Below are 22874 nucleotides of genomic sequence, written 5' to 3' on the forward strand. Positions count from 1 at the left end.
TTATGAACACAGTACTGTACTGTACTTTTAAAACTCCTTTGGCTGGTGCTCAATATGGCCACACCACTGACTCAGCACGTGATTCACTTCAGCTGCAAGTGTTCACATTATTGAAATGTGGCAGCAGTTGAACTGTACACATAAAACACTTTTAAATGTTATTGGCTGTGAAAGGCACTATATAATGCCACAGAGTCACATATTCAGTCTACATCATTGACTCACTGTGTATCTCCGAGTGAGTAAATTAACTTGCCAGACTTGCACTGAAGACAAATCAAAATGATGTTTTTGTAATTAGATTATAAAATAACATAAGAATACGTAATGCTTTGGTAAATTTAATTCCTTACATTTTCAGATATTGACAGTAACTGCATTGATTACAAGGTACAATCTGTTTACAGTATATGTATTATTACTTTGTCTTTGCCAAGACAGGCTGGAGCTCCCCTAATCAAAGATAACTTCAACACGCCTGCTCAGGATGGAAGGAGAGAGCTTTCAGTAGGCTGAGAAAACAAAACAAACCCATTAGAGAGATAACAGAAACACCAGGAGTGGTCAAATCCACCATATGGTACATTCTTAAAGAGAAGAAACACACTGATGAATACAGCAACACCTGAAGGTCTGGAATACCATAGAAGAGAACTATGCTGGATGACTGCAGAATTCTGTACTTGGTGAAGTGGAACCCGCTTGACAACATTTAGCTAAATCAAAGACACTCTCTGGGAGATGGGACTGTCCTTGCCAAAGTCTACAATCAAGAGAAGATTTCAAGAGAGTAAAGACAAAAGGTTTACTACAAGATGCAAACCACTGGTAAACCTCAAGCATAGGAAGGACAGATTAGACTCTTCCAGAAAACATTTTTAAAAACCTGTCCAATTCTGGAACAATTTTCTTTGGACAAAGGAAACTAAGATCAATATATACCAGAATGTTGGAAAGAGAAGAGTATGGAGAAAAGAAGAAATAGCTAATGATCCCATGAACACCACATCATCTATGAAACATACTGGAGGTAGTGTTATGGCTAGGGCATGGGTGGCTGCCAATAGAAGTGGGTCACTTGTGTTTATCAATGGCATGACTGCTGGCAGAAGTCACAGGATGAATTCTGAAGTCTACTGTCTGCTCTGATTCAGCCAAATGCTGCAAAACTGATAGGATGACACTTCACAGTACAGGGTGACAATGAGCCAAAACAAACTGCGAAAGCAAACCAATTGCTCTTCAAGGCAAAGAAGTGAAATATTCTTCATTGACCAAGCCAATCAACAGACCTCATCCAAACTGGACATGCATTTCACACACCGAAGACAAAACTGATGGCAGAAAGTCCAGTGAACAAGCAGCTCCTGAAGACACCTGCAGTAAAGGCCTGGCAAACCATCAGTAGGGTGCAAACAAAGCACTTGGAGAGGAAGATGAGTTCCACACTTCAGGCAGTCATTAACTATAAAGGATTTTCAAGCAAATATTAAAAATGACTGTAATATTTATGAATATGTTAGTTTGTTCAAATACTTTTGAGCCCCTGAAAATAGTTGGACTATGTATAGAAATGTCTTTCTTTTCTAAACCGCTCATACAATATTTTTGTTAAGCCCCTTGCATTAAAGCTGATAGTCTACACTTCAATCACATCTTAATAGCTTTGTTTCAAATCCACTGTGGTGGTGTGCAGAGCCAAAATTGTGAAAACTGTGTCTCTGTCCAAGTAAGTCTGCATTAGCATAAGGAAGTTCAAGTGGTAATGCAATATAAGCAAAGTCAGGAGGAGGGATGGAAATACTCACCATTACATTAATAACAGAGTGCAAAAACGTTTGAATAGCACATTTAAAAATACAGCACCATAACAAGATAATAATGACATTGGCTATTAAAACAACAACAAACACATATTTCAGCCAAGCTGGACAAAAAGAAAGGAGATCAGTAAACCAGTCAGCGCTCAGTCCTGATGTCCATTCGGGGTGAAAAGTGGATCAACTGCGTGAAGTATTTTACAGACCAAGTCAGAGATCTCATGAGAAGGGTCTGGAATGTACGAGCAATATTTTTGTCCTATCACCTTGTAAGTGCCCTCCTGGAGCACACAATTTTACTAAGTTAAGACTGGTAAGGGATTTATATTACAGTCATGGCCAAAATTATTGGCACCCCTGGAATTTTCCCAGAACATGCACCATTTCTCCCAGAAAATTGTTGCAATTACAAATGTTGGCCATGACTGTATTTATATTTTAAAATAGTGTGAGGATCAGCTCAGTTTTGAGCAACAAGTAGCTTTAACTAGTGGTGAGGACCCTGTTGCATACTGCCCACAGACTCATGTGGGCATGATGGGACAACAGGTTCTAACAAGGAAGCTCTGTCCTGGTGTCCCTCACCAAGGAAAAGGTAGCACATAGTCTGGATAGATTTCTTCTTCTTCTTTTAGCTGCACCTGTTAGGTGTTGCCACAGTGGATCATCTTCTTCCATATATTTCTGCCCTCTGTATCTTGTTCTGTTACACACATCACCTACATGTCCTCTCTCACCACATCCATAAACCTTCTCTTAGGCCTTCCTCTTTTTCTCTTCCCTGGCAGCTCTATCCTTAACATTCTTCTCCCAATATATCCAGCATCTCTCCTCTGCACATGTCCAAACCAACACAATCTCGCCTCTCTGACTTTGTCTCCAAACTGTCCAACTTGAGCTGACCCTCTAATGTCTTCATTTCTAATCCTGTCCATCATTGTCACACCCAATGCAAATCTTAACATCTTTAACTCTGCCACCTCCAGCTCTGTCTCCTGCTCTCTGGTCGGTGCCACCATCTCCAGCCCATATAAAATAGCTGGCCTCACTACCGTCCTGTAGACCTTCCCTTTCACTCTTGCTGATACCTGTCTGTCACAAATCACTCCTGACACTCTTCTCCACCCATTCCACCCTGCCTGCACTCTCTTCTTCACTTCTCTTTCACCCTCCCTGTTACTCTGTACTGTTGATCCGAAGTATTTAAAGTCATCCACCTTTGCCAACTTTACTCCTTGCATCCTCACCACTCTTCTGACATGTATTCTGTCTTGATCCTACTGACCTTCATTCATTTCTGATTAAATCAAAAATTAAATTTAGAAGGTTGGGATTTAAAAGAGGCCGTCAGCCAGGAGGTCAGAAGGAGAGCTGGACAGGAGTTCAACTACCAGGATATTGGGGAAGTGCTGCCTCAGTTATTCAGAGGACTTCTACGTGTTGGGCAGGAAGGACCTGGGAGGCCAGCAAGTTTTTGCCCTTTATTGTTATACTTTTGTTATCCCTCCTCATGTTTATCAGGTATGTAATAAGCCACCTTATTTTGGTAAGCTGATCTCTAGGTTTGTTTTCAGGGTCAGGGTCACCATAGCAGTACTAGTAATACTATCTAAGCGTGCAAATTATTGTGAAATTCTTATGTGCAGGTCCAACCAAAATGTAGCATATATCACTATTCTCTGGTGTTATGATAAACAAAAATATATTAAAATACACAACTTGTTTTCACTGTGGCAAAAGCGTTTGGTTGGCTCCGACCCAAACACAGACTGACACCGAAGGCACAGGTGAAAACAAACAAAAATATTTTATTTTTCTTCGTCTATGGGTTACGCCTTCCCCGTATACTCACAGACACAACACAGTCCCAAAAAACAGCAAAAGAAAAACACGCAAAAACACACTCTTCTTCTTTCTCCACTCCTCCCAGGCAGCTTTTTTGTTGTCGTCCCTTTATAGCTCACCCAGATGTGCTTCAGGTGGCAATTAACCTAAATTAGGCTGCACTTCCAGGTGTGGCTGTGTTACCGCCCAGACCGCCTCCGGAAGCCTTGCAGCTCCCCCTGGTGGTGGCCACCATAGACATAGAATTACTAGACGCCGCATGACCAGCGAGTGGCACTGCTGTGGAGTGAAGTAATGGATAAAGATGCCTCACGCATGTGCTGATAGGGATTGTACAAACCCCTGTACGCTCCAAACCAGATCCCGGGGATTACATTTCATAGGTAAGGCAGATCAACTGTTTTGGTTATATTTGGCCGTTAGAAAATCCCATTTTATAATCTTAACTTTAGCAACGCCAGGCTAAGCTAGCAAAGCCACGCATTTATGTGCTCAAGTGAGCCTCCAAACAATGCTTTGGCTAAACGTATTTAGTCACTAACTATGTAGATTGTTGTTAGCTGTTAACATTTCTCAAACTTTGAAGGTTTCCCAAAGAAATCCACCTCAGGAAGCAGTCATTTCAATCATTTCACTGTTAAAAGAAAGACCAGACTGCCAGTTGCAGTCCTATTTTGACTTTCAGACATTGGTCAAGTTTTCATCTCAATAATTAATAATAACAATAATACATTTTATTTAATAGGCACCTTTCTTAGCACTCAAGGTCACCTTACAATAAAATTAAACAACATTACTAAAATTAAAACAAGAGAATGATAAATCAAAAAGCAATAATTAGCAAATAAACAAAGATAACTGGCAGTAACAGTGCAAAATTCACAATTGGTATGCCAGTTTGAAAAGATAAGTTTTGAGGGTAGTTTTAAAATGTGTTATTGAATCGTGCTGATGTATATGAGAGAGAAGAGAATTCCCGACTTGAGGAGCACAATGAGAGACGCTCGAGCTCCCATAGCACCGAGTCTGACGTGTGGTACAGAAAGTACAGCTGCAGATGAGGATCTGAGTGAGCGAGAGGAGTGCAAGTCTGGAGGAGATCAGTGAGGTGTGGAGAGCTTTAAATGTTAAGAGCGGTATTTAGTATTGTATTCTGTAGTTAACAGGGAGCCAGTGAAGTTGGGAGAGAATCGGTGTAATATGTTCAGTGGATTTAGAACAGCAGGTTATTATCCTGGCAGCAGCATTTTGAAGAAGTTGTAAGCGATGGATACATTTTTGTGGCATGCCAGAAAGAATAGCATTACAGTAATCTGTACGTGAGGTGACTCGGGCATTAAGCAATACTTTAGTACTGTGTTGTGTAAGAACAGGACGAAGTCTAGAAATGTTTCGGAGATGGAAGAAGCAAACCCAGGTCTCCTTACTGCGAGGCAACAGCGCTACTGCTGCGCCACCATGCCGCCCCATAATAATAATAATTATTATTATTTAATAATTGCCATTATTAGTGTATAAATAAATGTAAATATAGGGTGGTCCAGATCTAATTATGCAATTTTCATTACGCTATAACTTATTAAGTTAATTAAATAGGAAGTTAGTGAGCGAACTGACGACATGAAGAATCTTCTTCGTGTTGAACTGGAATCGTTCCCGCATAAATCAAAGTCATCCAGACGATCTGGATCTGCATAATTAGATGCAGAACCACCCTATAATTGCATTTAAATGATTCGCCAAAATCTGTTGTATGTAAACGATACTGTTTTAAACGTTATTGTTTTTTTCATCAGAAAACCCGGTTTCCACGTCTACCTGTATTAGTTTAAATGGCACTTTTGCCACTCGCAATATGGCAGACGTGCTGACGTATCGTGTCGACTGGGCAACACAGTGAATGTGGCGTCTATCTATATATGTCTATGGTGGCCACAGAGCCCAACAGGGATGAGCTTCCGGTGTTCCAGGATTGTGGCCCCAATACAACCCAGGGGGGCTACCACCAAGTGTTCCGGTTGACGTAGTTTGCATCCCATGGCTGCTCCCATAGATCCAGTGTCAAAGGGTCGTCCCTGCCGGGCATGGGTCTCGGCCATCTGCCACATCACTTAATAGAAAACAAAACTCAGTTTACTGATATACTCATTACTCCCGATTTTTGTGGAACTTGTGGAATAAAGCCTGCAAAAAAACGCCAGTGTAATTAGCATATGAAATGGTTAATTTAAACCACACAAATAGTAAGACGTCAATTAAAGAAGCTTTACTAAAAATCACACACAAGAGTTTCTTTCCACAAAGATATTTATTTACAGTTCTGAAGACACTGCAGATGTCACTATTTTAGTTTCAAGTGAACTGGTATTACAATATTAAAATATTACAAAGATTATTGTTTAATAAAACCAAAACAGACAATGCCACATACTGTATGTGCCACTTTGCAATTTCCCATTTAGTTGTTGAGGTAAAAAAAAAATTATATACATTTATACACTACTAAAATATTGGAAAAAAAAGTATTGAAATGTTGTGTTTGACGGCCGTGAACCCAAATCTGCATAAACAAACGACGTTACGGTGATAACACCACCGTCGGGTCACACACAGTGTTATGAGCCAACATCCTTCTCTGGTCCCCGTGCTGTTCTTCTTTGGTCTGATGCAGTTTCTTCATTCAAACTACAGCCTCCAATCTTAATAAAAGAAATGAAATAAGATTTCAATCAGGAATACATTTAAGTTACGTGGGAGTGGGAGAATAAATAAATCTGGAAATAGGAACACCACTGAAGAACAGCAGGAGACTTTTCACCGTCATCTTCAAGGGCAGTTATGATGGATTAATATAATAATAACACTTCATTGTAATCCTTAAAAACGTCACACGTTTATCACCGGCGTCAGCTGCAACAAAGAACTTTGTGGCCGGATTGCGTTGTTTTTAGAGTGTAGATTTTCTAGGTTCTGGAGAAAGCTTCGTCGTTTCAGTCCTTCCAGAAAGGCAGCGTTGTTTGATGTAAGGATCACTCTCGCCCTTAAAGAGAGAATAATATGCTTTGTTACTTTTTAGAAGGGATCAAGGGCCTCCTTTGTCCATTCAGTCAAAGGATTCACATTTTAGCTTTCATTTTTTTAAGGTTGCCAGTGTAAATCTTCTATGGGTGTCAGTGTGTTTCACATGTCAGGGTTCACATTTTCAAAATATGGAAGTACAGTAGTTTGAAATGATTCAGGAGTGACGTTCACTAGGCAAAGCCCTCCATAAAATCATCACAGAATTGCACATTTAATGAGTATTGAAGACTCTTTGGGAAGTCCCTTCGCAATATAAAAAATATGGAAATAAATTCACTATGCACTACACTATATGAAAAAACACAATACGAAAACAATAAGGTCAGTCAGACTAACCCACTTAGCCCTGAACAGGGTCACAGGGGTCTGCTGGGGCCTATCCCCCATAAGGCAGGAACAAACCCTGGACAGGATGCCAGTCAATCACAAGGCAACCACACGCACATATGGGCCAATTTACGATTGCCAATTCACCAAACCTGCATGTCTTTGGACTGCGGGAATACAACAAGGTTAAAGGATCAACATCTTGTGTTCCCGGGTAAAACAATTGAGCCAAAAGGACATACTCTGTTCATACTTAGAGAGAGCATCACTGAACCTTTAAACTGCCTTGGAGTTCAGTGCTCTCTAAACAACAGCGCTACATAAAACCACAAATTAACAGGTCCAGTCCCACTGCTGGCTCACAATGCTACCTTGAGCAAGACACTTTAAACATTTTATATTTCATTCTAATAATATGGGAACAATTATACCTGTACCTGTTAAACCCCACGGGCTAGTGTGCCAGAGGAGCTATACAAAAAGTCGTAAGACTGCAGGTTCTCTTCTAACCTCTGCTCAGACCTAAGCAAGCGATACTCCTAAAATGCACTTTTTATTGCATTACAGAAATATGGAAACAACTGTAAAGTGCTTTAGTTTGGAATTCACCATACAAGGCAAAGCATAAAGGTGAGTGGTAAGAGATTTGCTTCCAAGCACGGACTTGTTGTGTGACCCTGAATGAGACACTTCCAACGATGTACGTCATATTGCAGAAAACGGTCATGAGGAAATTAAAGTACACTTCCTCTTTCAGTTCTATTGTCTTATATTTACAGACATTAATTAATAAAAAAGGGTGGCACAGGGGTAGCGCTGTCGCCTCGCTGTAAGGAGACCAGGGTTTGCTTGCCGGGTCCTTCCTTTGTGGAGTTTGCCTGTTCTCCCCGTACCTTCCTTGGTTTCCTCCCACAGTCACGCAGGTCAGGTGGATTGCTGACACTAAATTGGCCCTGCTGTGTGTGTGTGTGTTTGGTGTGTGTGCCCTGCGATGGACTGGCGTCCAGTTCAGGGTTTGTTCCTGCCTTATGCCCTATGCTAGCTGAGATAGGCTCCAGCACCCCCCGCGACCTTGGTGTAAATTAAGTGGGTTATAAAATCTATCCATCCATCCATTATCCAACCCGCTATATCCTAACTACAGGGTCACAGCCAACACAGGGTGCAAGGCAGGAAATAAACCCCGGGCAGGGCGCCAGCCCACCACAGGGGTTATAAAATGACAATTAATAATCAAGGCTGGAAAAAATGCTAAAATACTGTACTCTACTAAAGCAGAAGTATTACTATGTAGATAAACATTTACCCAAGAAAAAATACAGTCAAACAAGTAGGCCTGGAAAAAAGTACAATTTAGGTACTTTAGAACAAAAAAATAAATTAGTAAATACCCTTAAATATTCATGCTATGCACTGAAAAGTATAAGCAGAATATACATAAAAATAAAACAGATTTTATTTATCAAAAGACATATTAAATATGCCCTGTGGTGGGCTGGCACCCTGCCCAGGGGATTTGTTGCTGCCTTGCGCCCTGTGTTGGCTGAGATTGGCTCCAGCAGACCCCCATGACCCTGTGTTAGGATATAGCAGGTTGGAGAATGACTGACTGACATATTAAATATATATATATATATATATACACACACACACACACACACACAGAGTGTACAGTATGTATGTGTGTGCAGAATTATGCACTGTACTTTGTATGGAAATTACATTTCAAACAGTCTGTAAATATGTGTAAAATACAGAAAAATTGTAAGAAAATCTAAATGAAGCACACAGCAGCCTTATTGATTCCAATTTGTAATTATTATTGTACATTTCTAGCAAACAGGGCCCATCATCAATTGCAAAGCACTTTGTACTACAGCCTTCTACCTGCAAGAGATTTAAAGTTACAGAAGCAGGCTGTACTTAAAATAGCCTACAACTCCCAGCAGCCCTGGCAGTATTATGCTATTGGGCAGATTCAGAGAGCACAGGGGTTGCTGAGAAGACAATCAAGCAGGCATTTTAAAAAAGGTGCCAAAGAGAAGTACAGGAAATCGCACTTTCACTTCCAACCATCACTACAACACTGAACCAGTATGGGCTTTCTGAAGAGTGGCCAGATAGTCGCCTCTCCTCACTAAAAACACACATGGAAGCCCTCTTGGAGTGTGGAAAAAGGCACCTTAAGGACTCTCAGACTATGGGAAACACAACTGTGGTCTAATGAAACCAGGATTAGCATAATAATGTCTGGTGAAAACCAAGTTCCGCTCAGCTCCTGTGCAGTAGCATTCCAACCATGATGCATTATGGCGGGAGCATCCTGCACTGGGGTTGGGGACAGGGAGACTAGACAGTGTTAAGGGAAAGCTGAAAAAGTACAAAGTATAGAGATATCCTTAATTAAAAACCTGCTCCAGAGCGCTCTGGATCTCAGACAGGGCCAAAACAGGACTATGGCCACCAGCACAAAGTAAAGACAACACAGGAGTGGCTTAGTGACAACACTGTATGTTCTTGGGTGACTTGAACCTGAACCTAACTGAACATCTCTGGAGAGACCTGAAAAACAGCTGTCCACTGATGGTCTTCATCCAAACTGACAGGGCATGAAGGGGTCTGCTGAGAAGAATAGCACAAAATCCCCAAATTCAGGTGTGTAAAGCTTTTTCCTTTATACCCAAGAAGGCTGTAGGCCACAATCACAGCCAAAGGGTCTTCAGCTAAGTACTGAGTAAAGAGTCTGAATAACTTCTATCAATGTGATAGCCACGCTTTTTTATGGTTTTTACTAAATTTACATTTTCTAAAATGCTGTTTTCACTTTGTCATTCTGGGTATTTAGTTTTACTTGATGTGGGAAATAAATTAATTTAAATGATATTAGCACAAGGTGGCTACGTATCAACAAATCCAAATCATCTACTGTTAAATTCTGCTTCTGTACTTGTAATATTTTTGATTTACTATTATATTGTATTGAGGATTCCTTGTGTTCTGTTCTGTATATCGTATTGCATTGACTCCCTTCTTTTTGACACCCACTGCATGCCCACCCTACCTGGAAAGGGGTCTCTCTTTGAATTGACTTTCCCAAGGTTTCTTTAAGGTTTTTCGTTGTCTTCTTAGAGAGTCAAGGCTGGGGTGCTATCAAAAGGCAGGGCCTGTTAAAGCCCATTGTGGCACTTCTTGTGTGATTTTGGGTGATACAAAAATAAATTGTATTGTATTGTATAGCAAAATATGAACAAGTGGAGGGGTCTGAATATGAATATATGAATGAAGGCACAGTAAAATCATTGAGCTGTGGGTCCTATTCTTCTTGCCTTTGACTCCTCATATAAAAGACAGTCAGTTAGCCTATTAGGGTCTACATTGTAAAATTATTTTAAAGCTTCAATGTTATACACAATATGCATTGTTCAATCATTTATTTATTTATTAACACAAGTAAAATGAATTTATTGAACAAAAACAATTACCTTGGGGAATCAATCCCACTGTCTCCAGTAATGCTGTGATTTTCCACAGTTTCAATGGGCATTGCCGTCTCTCGAGATTCATCATGGCCAAGTATCGGGCTCGGTCCTGAATGCAGGAGCTCCACTTTTTGCTCAAACTCTTTCCTCAACATCTCCTCCATTTCCTGATCCATGTTCCAGCATGTAGATTTGCCATCTCCTTCATCAATGGACTTTTGCACGGTCTCTGCATCAGAGTCGGCCTCACTTGCCTGGCAGTAGTCAAATATACTACAGTCGCCAACCTCCTCCTGTTGGGCGCCACAGTCCACATCTTCTTCATGCTCAGAAATAAACTGCGATAGGGACTGGCGTGTGCTCTCTAACTGGATGCCAGCAGAGAGGTTTGCAACATGCCTATTATGGGATTCCTTCCATTTTGTCTCTTCTTGCTGGGAAGAATACTCCGAATTGAGGCGCTGGTCTATGACTGTGCTCGTCAACTGGTCCTCCACTATTGCATTATTCCAGACTTGGCGATAATGGGAAGGTGTTTGTTGTGAAGTTTCGCTAAATTCAGAACCTTCTGAATCCTCATTTAAACACAGAGAACTGCAAGCATCATCTTCATCAACAGGTTGCTGATAGACTGCCTGCTCATCATCTGAGAAACCTTCACTGTCCGTCTTTTTGGTCTCCCGAGGTGGGCCAATACCATTTCTGAGAGATTTGGTTTTCCGTTCAGGTTGGCATGTGCTCAGATGGTCAGAAATCCCAGGTTCCTGTCCAAAGATGGAAGAAAGGCGGTTCTGATTAGCCGTCTTTGTCTGCCACGGCAGCAGTACTGCTGCTGTGTCACACTGGTAAGTGATCTGAGGTGGCAGGGAGTGCACATTTGGCACCATACTCTGAGATGCTTCATTCTTTTTGTCCGCGAGTTTCATAGTTAAACTCCCAGAAGCACACTTGTCCGGCAAAGTCCTAAGCCTGGCTTCATGGTTTGCTTCTTCATAGAAGTGTCCACTTCGAACTGAGCCCCCCTTGACACTAACAAACTTCTCCTCAATTCTCAAGGTGCTACTTTCAGGGTAATGTGAACCATAATCCCCTGAATATTCCTTCACCGGGTGGATATCTAGTGTGACATCATAATTCAAGTCTTTAGTCCGATATTCCCTGCTGGCAACTGCATGTGCATCATTGTCGTTAGCGACTTTGGTCCTGGAGGAGTCCCAAGATTTTGACCTTTGTGTAGGCTTCTCTGATCGTGAGCGCTTCACATCCTGGTGCTTATGGCTCCTTCCAGAGCTGGTTTCTCTCACTGACATGCCTTGGAAAGGATTATCAATTTGTTTTTTATAAAGGTTCTTGCTTTCCAGATCAGTCACTTCATTACACCTGTGGTACTCAAACTCCATTTCCCGAACATTGTAGTCTGGCTGAAGGTAGTCAGTGACATATTCTGTACGATTTTCTGAGTGACTGATTATGGCTGCCTGTTTGTTATCTTCCTTGTCCACGGTCAGCTTGTTTTTTGCTCGATGCTTCTCCCTGGAATAATTGCCTTTCTTTCTGTGCTTGTTGGCTTTGCCTGATGGCTTCCTAGTGGTGTTTTTCGACACTTGCCTTTGTTTGGTGGCCAGAATTTCCGTGGTTGTACCTTTGCTGATGAAGTTACTCTGCTCCTCGAGTTTCCTCATCATGATGGTATGTCTCACCAGGTTGTCTACTGTTAGACTGGGATTGATGCGCTTAATTATCTCATGCTCCAAATCTCGGGGAAGGTTGTTCAGGTTGTCCTCATCCCGGACAGGCCATTCTTCTGGTGGAAACTGGCCCGAGTACGTTGCATATTCTTTTTTGGGTTTCTCTTTTTTGGTGGTGTTACGCCGGAATAGGCTAAGGCTAAACCTTTTGCCAAACCTTTCTTTCTCTTTGCCAGCCAATGAGGATTTGCTCAGTTCACGAGGCCGGTAGTCAGCAGCTGTCGAGGTAGACTGGTGCTGAACAGAGGGCTTTGCATCCTTGAGGGATTTCTGGCTCTTAAGAGCGCTTTCGCTGAGAGACTGCTGGTCTTGGACGGATTGAGTGGATGGTTGATCAAAGCAGCGGCAGGATTTGCAATGAGCCACAGTGGGAATGGTTTCTGTTACAGATTCTGCACAGCTTTCTGCACTCACCAGGTATGTGATAGGGGGTACCGATAGAGCTTCATTGTCAATCGTGAGCCATTTCTGGCTGTCTTTGGATAGGCTGTTTGTTATAAAATAGGTTTGTGGAGTTACTATGAAATAGCCTTCTCCTGTGTGATAGACTTTTCTTTCTTTAATCAATGTGCCCAATGCATTGTAAAGAATATCCTGCGTGGGAATGGACAGACCTAAAATGCAATAAGAAAGCATATTATAATTTTAGATTAATAAAATCAACAATTCATCTGTTTTCTTATAAAAGCAATTTAATATGCTGGACAGAGTTTGTGTCATTGATGGACTGTATGTCTGTTGCTGCCAGAATGGGCTCTGTATCTCTATGATCTGCTTTCTAATAAATTGTGTTTAGAAAATTGATGGAGAAACTCTGCTTGCATAAAGAAGCGGCTAAGAAAATAAAATAAGAAATGCTGCAAATTGATTGTGAACCAACCAGAGCCTTTAAGAATTTCTTGCTATATATAGCAGAGTTACATTAGAAAGGGCAGCAGAGGCTCTTTTGTCTTAGGAGACTGCGTTCCTTCAGTGTGGGTAGTGACATCCTTCACGTCTTCCGCAACTCTGTGGTGGCCAGTGTGGTGCGGTGGGCCTGTAGCATCACTTCAAGAGAGGCCTATCAAATTGACAAGCAGATCGAGAAGGCAGGATCAGTTATGGGATGCACTCTCGACATCCTGGAGGCAGAAGGGAAGGAAAGAACGAGTGCCATTATGAACAAAGCTGCACATCCTATCTCTAACACACCAGCATTAGAGGCTTTTAGCCAACATGTTATTCAACAGAAGTGAGTTAGGAAATGCTACAGCGGTTTCTTTATACCAACATTAATATCACTTTGTAATGGGACTGCTCTGCTACCTTCAGCCAAATCAGACTTTTCTTTTTTCTTTTTCTACTTTTTGTAATTCTTGTGAGTGTTTGAGGAGGTGTGTTGTTTGTTATAATATTTCCATCTTTCCTGGGCTTCTGTAAAGGCTAAATGTCTCCCTAAGGACAAATAAAGTACTATCTGTCTATTTGTTTCTCTCTCCATTGGCAAATCTATCTAATAACTGTGGTTTTGTTTAGCAACAATGATTTAGTAAATTCTTTTGATTCTCAACAAACAATCATTGACTGTTTGGTGTTACAACTGAAGTAACGCATCATCATCATCCTTTGATTCAACCAGCCCCACAACATCTCTGCCACTCCACAAATCCAATTTTGACTCTACCATGTTAGAAGTGCTTGATGGGCACAAAACCACTAGATGGCAGCATACTGCAGTCTTTAAGTTAAACATTTTGGAGGCTCCAGGGAGGCTGGAGAGTTTATTTAGTCTGACAGAATTGAAGAGATAACGGAATGTATTTAAATATTACGCCTCAGCCTTAACAGAACAGAAGATCAGTACTAACAACCATGCTACAAACATTGAAACCTTATTGTGTGTTGGGTTTTGCACATGCTATTATGGTTCAAATAGAAAAACCTTTTTGTTTTTCACTACTTATTTCTTAATAGTTACCAGCTGTTCAAATGCCAGCGTGGAAATGAAAAGAAACAAGTGAAAGAAGTGAAGGAGCTTGAAGTGTACACAATGTATTTATGTATAAAAATAGCTGTGTAAGCCCGTGCTGTAAAAAGCCCAGGGTCCTAGAAACTATTGAAATCGTCAGAAAAGAAAAATGAAATGTAGTGATGTCAGGTAATGAAAGGAACTACTCTGGGCATTTGTCTCCTAGGAGTTTTCGTTTTGCAGATGTGCTCACATCGCTTGTGCATTACCACCTAAGAGACTTTGTCTTTCTTCTGAGGTTTTGTTTTGCAGACGTGCTGGCCTCGCTTGCGTATCCCTCAGAGGTGGAGCCCTCACCCCGACTCCACCAATCACTGCCAGGAGAGAAAGACAGACAGACAGACAGACAGACAGAAAGAGACACACTTCCACGCGTAGACATTTATATACAAGACTAGGGGGCTCCGCCCCCTGATCGCTTCACTCACACAACCCCCAGGTTTGGTTTACCGGATATGCAATTTAAGGAGATTGTTAGTTTCATGGGAACTGTTACATATTCATTATTTTCACTTTTATTTTAAAACTTTTGTAACAACAATACTTTATTTCCAGCCCTGGGTGTGGTTACATCTCTTTCCCACAGGACGTATAACTCTGCTCGCGTTGTGCAGGGAGTGTGGCTAAGTGGCTAAGCGCACGTTAAGAAGGATCATCTGCTGTTCCGCTGCTATCAGTCTTCTGTGCTGTACTCCGCCCTCCCTTAATCAGACCTAACAGTCACTTAAAACAAAAATGGCTTCAGCCTGGCTGGGATGCTACAATACTTTCAGATTTTACTGCTTTCATATTCTTTACCTTTCTCTGCATGTGTATCGCGCCATCGTTTGTTTGAGCCTTTAAGCTGTCTGTTTCCACAGTTAGGAACATATTGAGGAAATGGAAGACCACAGGCTCAGTTCAAGTTAAGGCTCGAAGTGGCAGACCAAGAAAGATTTCGGATAGACAGAAGCGACGAATGGTGAGAACAGTCAGAGTCAACCCACAGACCAGCACCAAAGACCTACAACATCATCTTGCAGCAGATGGAGTCACTGTGCATCGTTCAACCATTCGGCGCACTTTACACAAGGAGATGCTGTATGCGAGAGTGATGCAGAGGAAGCACAAACAGAGCCACTTGAGGTCTGCTCAAGCACATTTGGACAAGCCAGCTTCATTTGGAATAAGGTGCTGTGGACTGATGAAACTAAAATAGAGTTATTTGGGCATAACAAGGGGCGTTATGCACGGAGGAAAAAGAACACAGCATTCCAAGAAAACACCTGCTACCTACAGTAAAATATGGTGGTGGTTCCATCATGCTGTGGGGCTGTGTGGCCAGTGCAGGGACTGGGAATCTTGTCAAAGTTGAGGGACGCATGGATCCCACTCAGTATCAGCAGATTCTGGAGACCAATGTCCAGGAATCAGTGACAAAGCTGAAGCTGCGCCGGGCTGGATCTTTCAACAAGACAACGACCAAACACTGCTCAAAATCCACTAAGGCATTCATGCAGAGGAACAAGTACAACGTTCTGGAATGGCCATCTCAGTCCCCAGACCTGAATAGAATTGAAAATCTGTGGTGTGAGTTAAAGAGAGCTGTCCATGCTCGGAAGCCATCAAACCTGAATGAACTCGAGATGTTTTGTAAAGAGGAATGGTCCAAAATACCTTCAACCACAATCCAGACTCTCATTGGAACCTACAGGAAGCGTTAGAGGCTGTCATTTCTGCAAAAGGCGGATCTACTAAATATTGATTTCATTTCTTTTTTGTGGGGCCCAAATTTATGCACCTGCCTGATTTTGTTTGAACAATTATTGCACACTTTCTGTAAATCCAATAAACTTCATTTCACTTCTCAGATATCACTGTGTGTGTCTCCTATATGATATATTTAACTGACATTTTTTATCGCAACAACCAACAATTTATACAGGAAAATAATGACTATTAACAAGGTTGCCCAAACTTTTGCATCCCACTGTATATTCATATACATATTATATATATATATATATATATATATATATATATATATATATATATATATATATATATATATATATATATATATATATATATATATATATATATATATATACATATACTATATATATATACATATACTATATATATATACATATACTATATATATATATATATATATATATATATATATATATATATATATATATACACACACACGTATACAAACAAGTATACATTTGTACAGAGTGGTTGTAGGTTCAAATTCCAAGTATCCTGGTTTAGCTGCATTGTGCAGGAAGCCAATGATAATTCTGTTTGGATTAAAGACATCAGAAAACAGGCCCATCATACATGATGATCCATCTTTTCCATAGCAGAACAAGTGCCATCATAGACAGCGAGGAGTGAAAGAAAATGTTAGTGAAAGGTCAGGGGTCTTTTACAAAATTTTATGAAATGCCTCCCCCAGCTACTTCTTACGAATTGTCACATATGAAAGATATCAAGAAATTAAGAAGTTGTCCAGATACAGGAAGTGTGAATGAAAGAAATTCCTTAAATTCCAAGGACAATTATTGCGGTAATGCTCAAGATTTTCTGTGTGAAAGTGAGTAATGTTATGTTATGAAAATGTTATGTAGAACATGGCAAAAGCCTGAATGCAGAAAATAAATTTTGCACAATTTTGATAAAAACAGGCCATTCATTTCCACCTTATGGAATTATTATACCTGGAATGCAAAGGTGGCATATAATGTAATATAACACATTTAGTCCAAGCTAGAATTACAAGTGAGGTTTAGTCTATTCTAGCACCAACAGAGATAATGCAGGAACCAGCAGTAGAGGAAAGGTCAGTCCATCACAGGACCTGCTCACACACACACACACACACATGCACACATGCACACAAGGAGTGAATCGAGTACTGTCGATCAATCTAATAAATATTTGGGTATGCAGGAAAAGAAACTGACTACCTGGAGAAAAATTTAATCTGTGTCGTTTAGCTATTCATATTCTCCTCAAAACACACGTATAGTTAGTAGTTTTGCTATCATGCACCCTGAACTCGATCATTCTTCTGGACTAATTAATCACTTAAGTGATGGTAGCTTTAACAATGAATGGTGTGTCAGTCACTCACAGAACAACCATATTACACTCAGACCAGGATAGCAATCAACCAAACAGCATGTCCTAGGACTGTAGTAAGAAACAAAGGGAGCACATGCAAACTGCACAAAAAAAAAACCAAGTGTAAACAGGTGGGACCCAAAAGCTGTGAAGCAGCAGCAATACCTGCCGTGCCTCCATTAATTCATCAGCTTACCTGGATGTTGTTTCCGTAGACTCTCAATCAGGGACTCCTGGTTAACTATTACATGAGCCGCATTCATGTCTGAAATTACAGAGCACAACACTTCTGAAAGGGGGATGAATTGAGACTGTGCAATGGGGGACATCTGCACTGGAGTTACATCACCTGCAATTCAAAAAGAAATATTTATTACGTTTTTTTCAGAAATTTGAACATTTAGGAATATCAACTCCTGCAGTCAGTCAGCAACAGAATAGTTCAAAACACTCAGACCTCCCATAGGGAGGCTACCTTAAACTTTATTTAGGGAGACATCCTAAAAAAGATAGAAGCATCCATTTTCTAAGCCTGCATAAGTCAAGGATAGATAGATAGATAGATAGATAGATGTAAAAGGCATTATATAATAGATAGATAGATAGATGTAAAAGGCACTATATAATAGATAGATAGATGTAAAGGCACTATATAATAGATAGATAGATGTAAAGGCACTATATAATAGATAGATAGATGTAAAGACACTATATAATAGATAGATAGATAGATCCATCCGTCCCCAGGGGTAAATTTGACTTTTGACAGAAGCTTGTTACATAAATAATACACACAATACGGTCTGAACACACACCATAATGACTAAAAAGAAAGAAAACTAATGGCTTGGCAGTCCCACTCCCAGGGCCACATTTAAGACCTTTAGAGGCCCTAGGACCTTAAAAAATGTTGGTGCCCCTATAAATATCTAATTCAAAATATAAACAACCAGTAGCGGCGTACAGCATGATAACATGCAGTGAATACACTTGACTTGAGCATTCCTAGTTTTCATCCTCTTTCTCTGTTTAGCATTCATTTGCTCAGAGGTTGATGCACTTCCTGCTCCCTGAGCAGCTCTTCTTTTCTCCACCCTAGTGACCTGCTGCTTCTCTTCTTTCATGTGCATCTTTTCAGGTTAAAACTGATTAAGTTAGTTTTTGTGTTGCAATTACTTAGTACGTTTTCTTTAATTTTTCACTTAAGTTGGCACTTAAGTCTTCAATCTGCCTCAAGAATGATTAGTGAAGGTGGTAGAGAATGAGAATGGTGCCCATACGCATGCGCCTCCCTGCTGCGCGCTGCAGAGAGTTGATTCTATAATAAAATAAAAATAAAAAGAGTAATAAAAAAATCATTGCCCCGAAAGTGGATAGTAGACGTCACGTAGTATATGTGTACCAAATTTCAAGTCAATAGGTGAAACGGTTTGCGAGCTACAGGTGATTTAAAATCCTGGACAGACAAACGGACAGCCACAGTAGCGTATTATATAAGAAGATAATAAACAGTAATATAAAATGGTATTTTTCAAAATGAAACAAAACATTAAGATATAAAATAATGTTTTATTTTGCTGTTTTGCACCGTATGGTTCATGGCAAATCCGGCAATGGAAAATTTCTGTGGTGCCGCCCTTCCCTCGATGCCCTAAGCACCTGCTTATTTTGCTTAATGGTTAATCCAGCCCTGCTCAGTCCCAGTGATGCATTATGCAGACATATTGCTGTTGGTATAAAGGAGCCCCAGTAGCATTTCTTGGCATACTTTGTTGTCTGAAAGTGTTGGTGTGTCAGAGAGAGGATATGCAGCATCATTCATAATGGCAGTCAGTTTTGTTTTAATCCTCTCCTCCACTGTGACCTTTAGAGGGTCCAGACTGTGTCCCATAACTAAGCCTGCCCTTTTTAATTAGCCTGTTGATTCGGTGAGCCTCTCTTGAAGTGTAATATAGATATAGACAGATAGCTATTGTACTCCTCAGATAAAAAAAAAAACTGCAAGTGTTCTTTTTACTTTTTCTTTCCTAAAGCATACGGGTTATGAATCAGGCTGCAGTACCAAACAGGTTGTGACATCATGTATGCATGTGTTATTCATTTATTATGCATAAATTATTCATGCACACATGAAGCACATCAGGCAGTGCTGTAAAGTGTGAGGTGGAGTTTGCTTACATTATTCATGAGTGGAAGTTCTCCACATGTGTGACAGTACCAACATGGTTGCTGTAGCTCTGTGATGTCTTGCTTGTCTCGCAAACCATCATGAGGCACTGGGAAAAATGAAAAGTTTGTGTAAACTGGCCATAGCGCAGATTTTCAGGAAAATATTGGGCAAACGAAGTCACTGGCAAACACAGCAAATTCACAGTGAAAACACACTTTGGTGAATTTCACAGATCAACACCAATCAACAAATGTTCAACAAATCTACACTCACATGTATAATCATCCTAACCTTCAGGACTTTGGGAAATGAGATGAAACAATGGTTCCTACAGAACACCTTATTTTTGAACAGGCTGTTATAGTGGACTTATACCACAAGGCTGTTAGTTCAATCTGCTTCACGGAGTGACCCTGACCAGTTCACTTAACCTGCCTGTGCTAAAATGGTTTATAAATTTGTAAACAGTGGCACCGCACCCTGCCCTGTAAGTCACTTTGAATAAAGGAGTCAGCCAAAATATACAATACTAATAATACAAATAAGGATATCATGCAATCAATATACACTGTAAGCAGGCCAGAATTTGAACCCCAGTGTTAATAAAGCTGGGAAACCACTGTGCCACCCTTAAAATGACATAATTCACAGGTTCTCAAGCATACTCAATCCAAATTTAAGGCTACTTGACCCTACCTTGGCAGCACTTGGCACAAGCAACAAACCATCTTGGAAGGGGCATCAGTTCATTGCAGGGCACACAAACACGTCCGTATTTAACACAGAGTGAATTTAGAGATGTCTTTGAGCCTAACCTGCATGTATTTGAAAAATGAGACATACGTGCCTGAAACCAGAATATGTGTAGACAACCTACTCACACACAAGGGGAACCTGCACTCCACATACGAGGTGTGCTCAAAACGTATGGTGAATGTTGATGCAGAGCACCATCCAAGAGCAACGCAAAACAACTCAATGCCAGTTCTGACAGGTCCATCCTAGAGCCAAGTTTCAACTTCTTTGATCCTGTCAGTCGTTTGTGAGCCACTGTTGAGTTCAAGTGAGTTTTTCAAGTGTATCGTTAATAATGGATATCGAGCAACACGTTAACATGAAATTTAGCTTCAAATTGCAAAAAGCTCAGGAAACCCATCAGATGTTAAAATTGGTGTATGGCAACACTGCACCGACAATTAAGAGTGTTTACAAGTGGTTTGACTGATTTCATAATGGATCAGACTCGGTTGAAGACGAGAAGAGATCAGGATGTCCTTCAACATCAATAACCGAGGAAAATGTTGAAACGGTTTCATTCTTCACCATGGCAACACTCCTTATCACACATCCCCCCCCTCTAGTACGACAATTTCTGTCAAATAAAAACATTACGCTGTGTGCGCATCCACCTTATTCGCCAGGTCTGGCATCGTGCGACTTCTGGCTGTTCCCTAAATTGAAAATGACCAAGAAAGGCAAAAGATATTAATCCATTGAGGACATCCAGTCATCCACGACAGCCCAACTAAAGGCACTCTCGAAAGAAAACTTCCAGAACTGCTTCGCAAAGTGGCAGGAGTGTTGGGAGAAATGCATTCGAAGTAGAGGAGAGTATTTTGAGGGTGACTAGTAGTTGTAAATCTTTTACTGCAATAAATGTTTCTTTTTTAAAACATTCACCGTATTTTTTGATCACACCTCATAGATAGTTTGCAGAACAGAAAATATTTAATTGATATAAATATGTAATGCGACTTTTTATATATACACTATGTCGTAAATTAATCACATGCAAAAAGGAGAATAAATCATGTAGCACCCCTGAGCAGTTAAAGAATCACCCGTGCATGACATTGCCTAAGCAAAGAAGCTCTAAGTTGCACAATTAAGTATGCTGGTTTCCTTGAGTAAGAAAACTTCATCTCACGTTCTAAAATATTTGTAATTGTAAAACACCTCATTTGACCTGAAAATGTAATTCTAGCTCTTACTCAAAAGGTGTTCATGCTTTATTCTTGCATTTCACTGTAATCAATAAGAAAGTGATAGCACGCTGATCTTGGTCCTTTTGCCTTTGGACCCTCTAACAACGGTGATGGCTCACCCCTGCCCATCAGCAGAAACGTAAGGATGTCCTCTTTTAAATACTACCGATGCCATTTGCCTGCTTTTACAGCTTCCTCTTATTACTCGTTTCACAGAGTCGTCTTAAGCAGTAAAGCACCCAAACAAACCAGTTGCCAAGATACCATTCACACTTCATAGTAAAATACTCAAATGCCTAGAAGCTCAGCATTCAACAAGGATTTGCTGCCGTTTTTTCCATGTGTTTGGTGTATGAAAGGAATGCACTGCATAATAAAAGAGGCGACTTTTAACCCACATGGATTTCCTTACCTAAATTCTTAGGAGCCCGTTTAGAAAATTAAATCTAGTGTCAAACAAACACGAATCCTGAAAGCCAGGTCAAATTGTTGTTGGTTTCCATGTATGTTTGGATTTAGTGAAACAAAAATCTGATTCAGCCACAGCTGTTCAGTATCGATTGCACACTGGCACATAAGGTCTCTTTTAGCTATTATGGCCTGCATCAGAGCTTAAAAGTAAACACGCCAGGACTCTGAAAGTCTGTGTTGTGGGGGAGAGGTTTCATTTAGACCCTTAAAATGACTGCAACATCCATCCATTATCCAACCCACTATATCCTAACTACAGGGTCATGGGGGTCTACTGGAGCCAATCCCAGCCAACACAAGACGCAAGGCAGGAAACAAACCCCGGGCAGGGCGCCAGCCCACCGCATGGCACACACACACACACCAAGCACAATTTAGAATCGCCAATGAACCTAACCTACATGTTTTTGGACTGTGGGTGGAAAATGGAGCACCCAGAGGGGAGAACATGCAAACTCCACGCAGGGAGGACCCGAGAAGCGAACCCAGGTCTTCTAACTGCAAGGCAGCAGCGCTACCCACTGTGCCACCGTGCTGCCCACTGACTGCAACATGAAAGAGACAATTGAGTCAAAAAATGCAAAAATAAAAATAAATATATATTGTGAAGATGTTTCAAAATGAACACAACAAGTACATCGGGAAGAAGGATTGAATTGCCTGAAAGCAGTGGGCAGAAAAGACCCCCAAAGTCGCTTCTTAGCACACTGTGGTGGAAAGAGCCTGTGGCTAAAAATGCTTCAAGACAGCACCTCCTGGAGGGGATTTTTTATCATGACATCCAATTGCGCCTCCATCCTCTTTTCCACCACAGTTTCCAGTGTGT

The 22874-nt window shown here is 40.8% G+C and overlaps 1 protein-coding gene across 1 annotated transcript in view; it reads right to left on the reverse strand.

Annotated features, from left to right (window-relative positions):
• Positions 1 to 5965: 5965 nt before the first annotated feature.
• Positions 5966 to 22874, reverse strand: part of stox1 (storkhead box 1) — a 97790-nt gene continuing 80881 nt past the window's right edge. The window contains exons 2-4 of the mRNA XM_039737763.1: positions 17619 to 17771; positions 10556 to 12914; positions 5966 to 6705 (exon numbers count right to left, since the gene is read on the reverse strand). Coding sequence (XP_039593697.1) covers positions 6552 to 6705; positions 10556 to 12914; positions 17619 to 17771 — 2666 coding nt within the window. The 3' untranslated portion in view covers positions 5966 to 6551. The remainder of the gene's footprint in view (positions 6706 to 10555; positions 12915 to 17618; positions 17772 to 22874) is intronic.

This window comes from Polypterus senegalus, chromosome 1, assembly GCF_016835505.1.
Source record: "Polypterus senegalus isolate Bchr_013 chromosome 1, ASM1683550v1, whole genome shotgun sequence".
Classification (NCBI taxonomy): Eukaryota; Metazoa; Chordata; class Cladistia; order Polypteriformes; family Polypteridae; genus Polypterus; species Polypterus senegalus.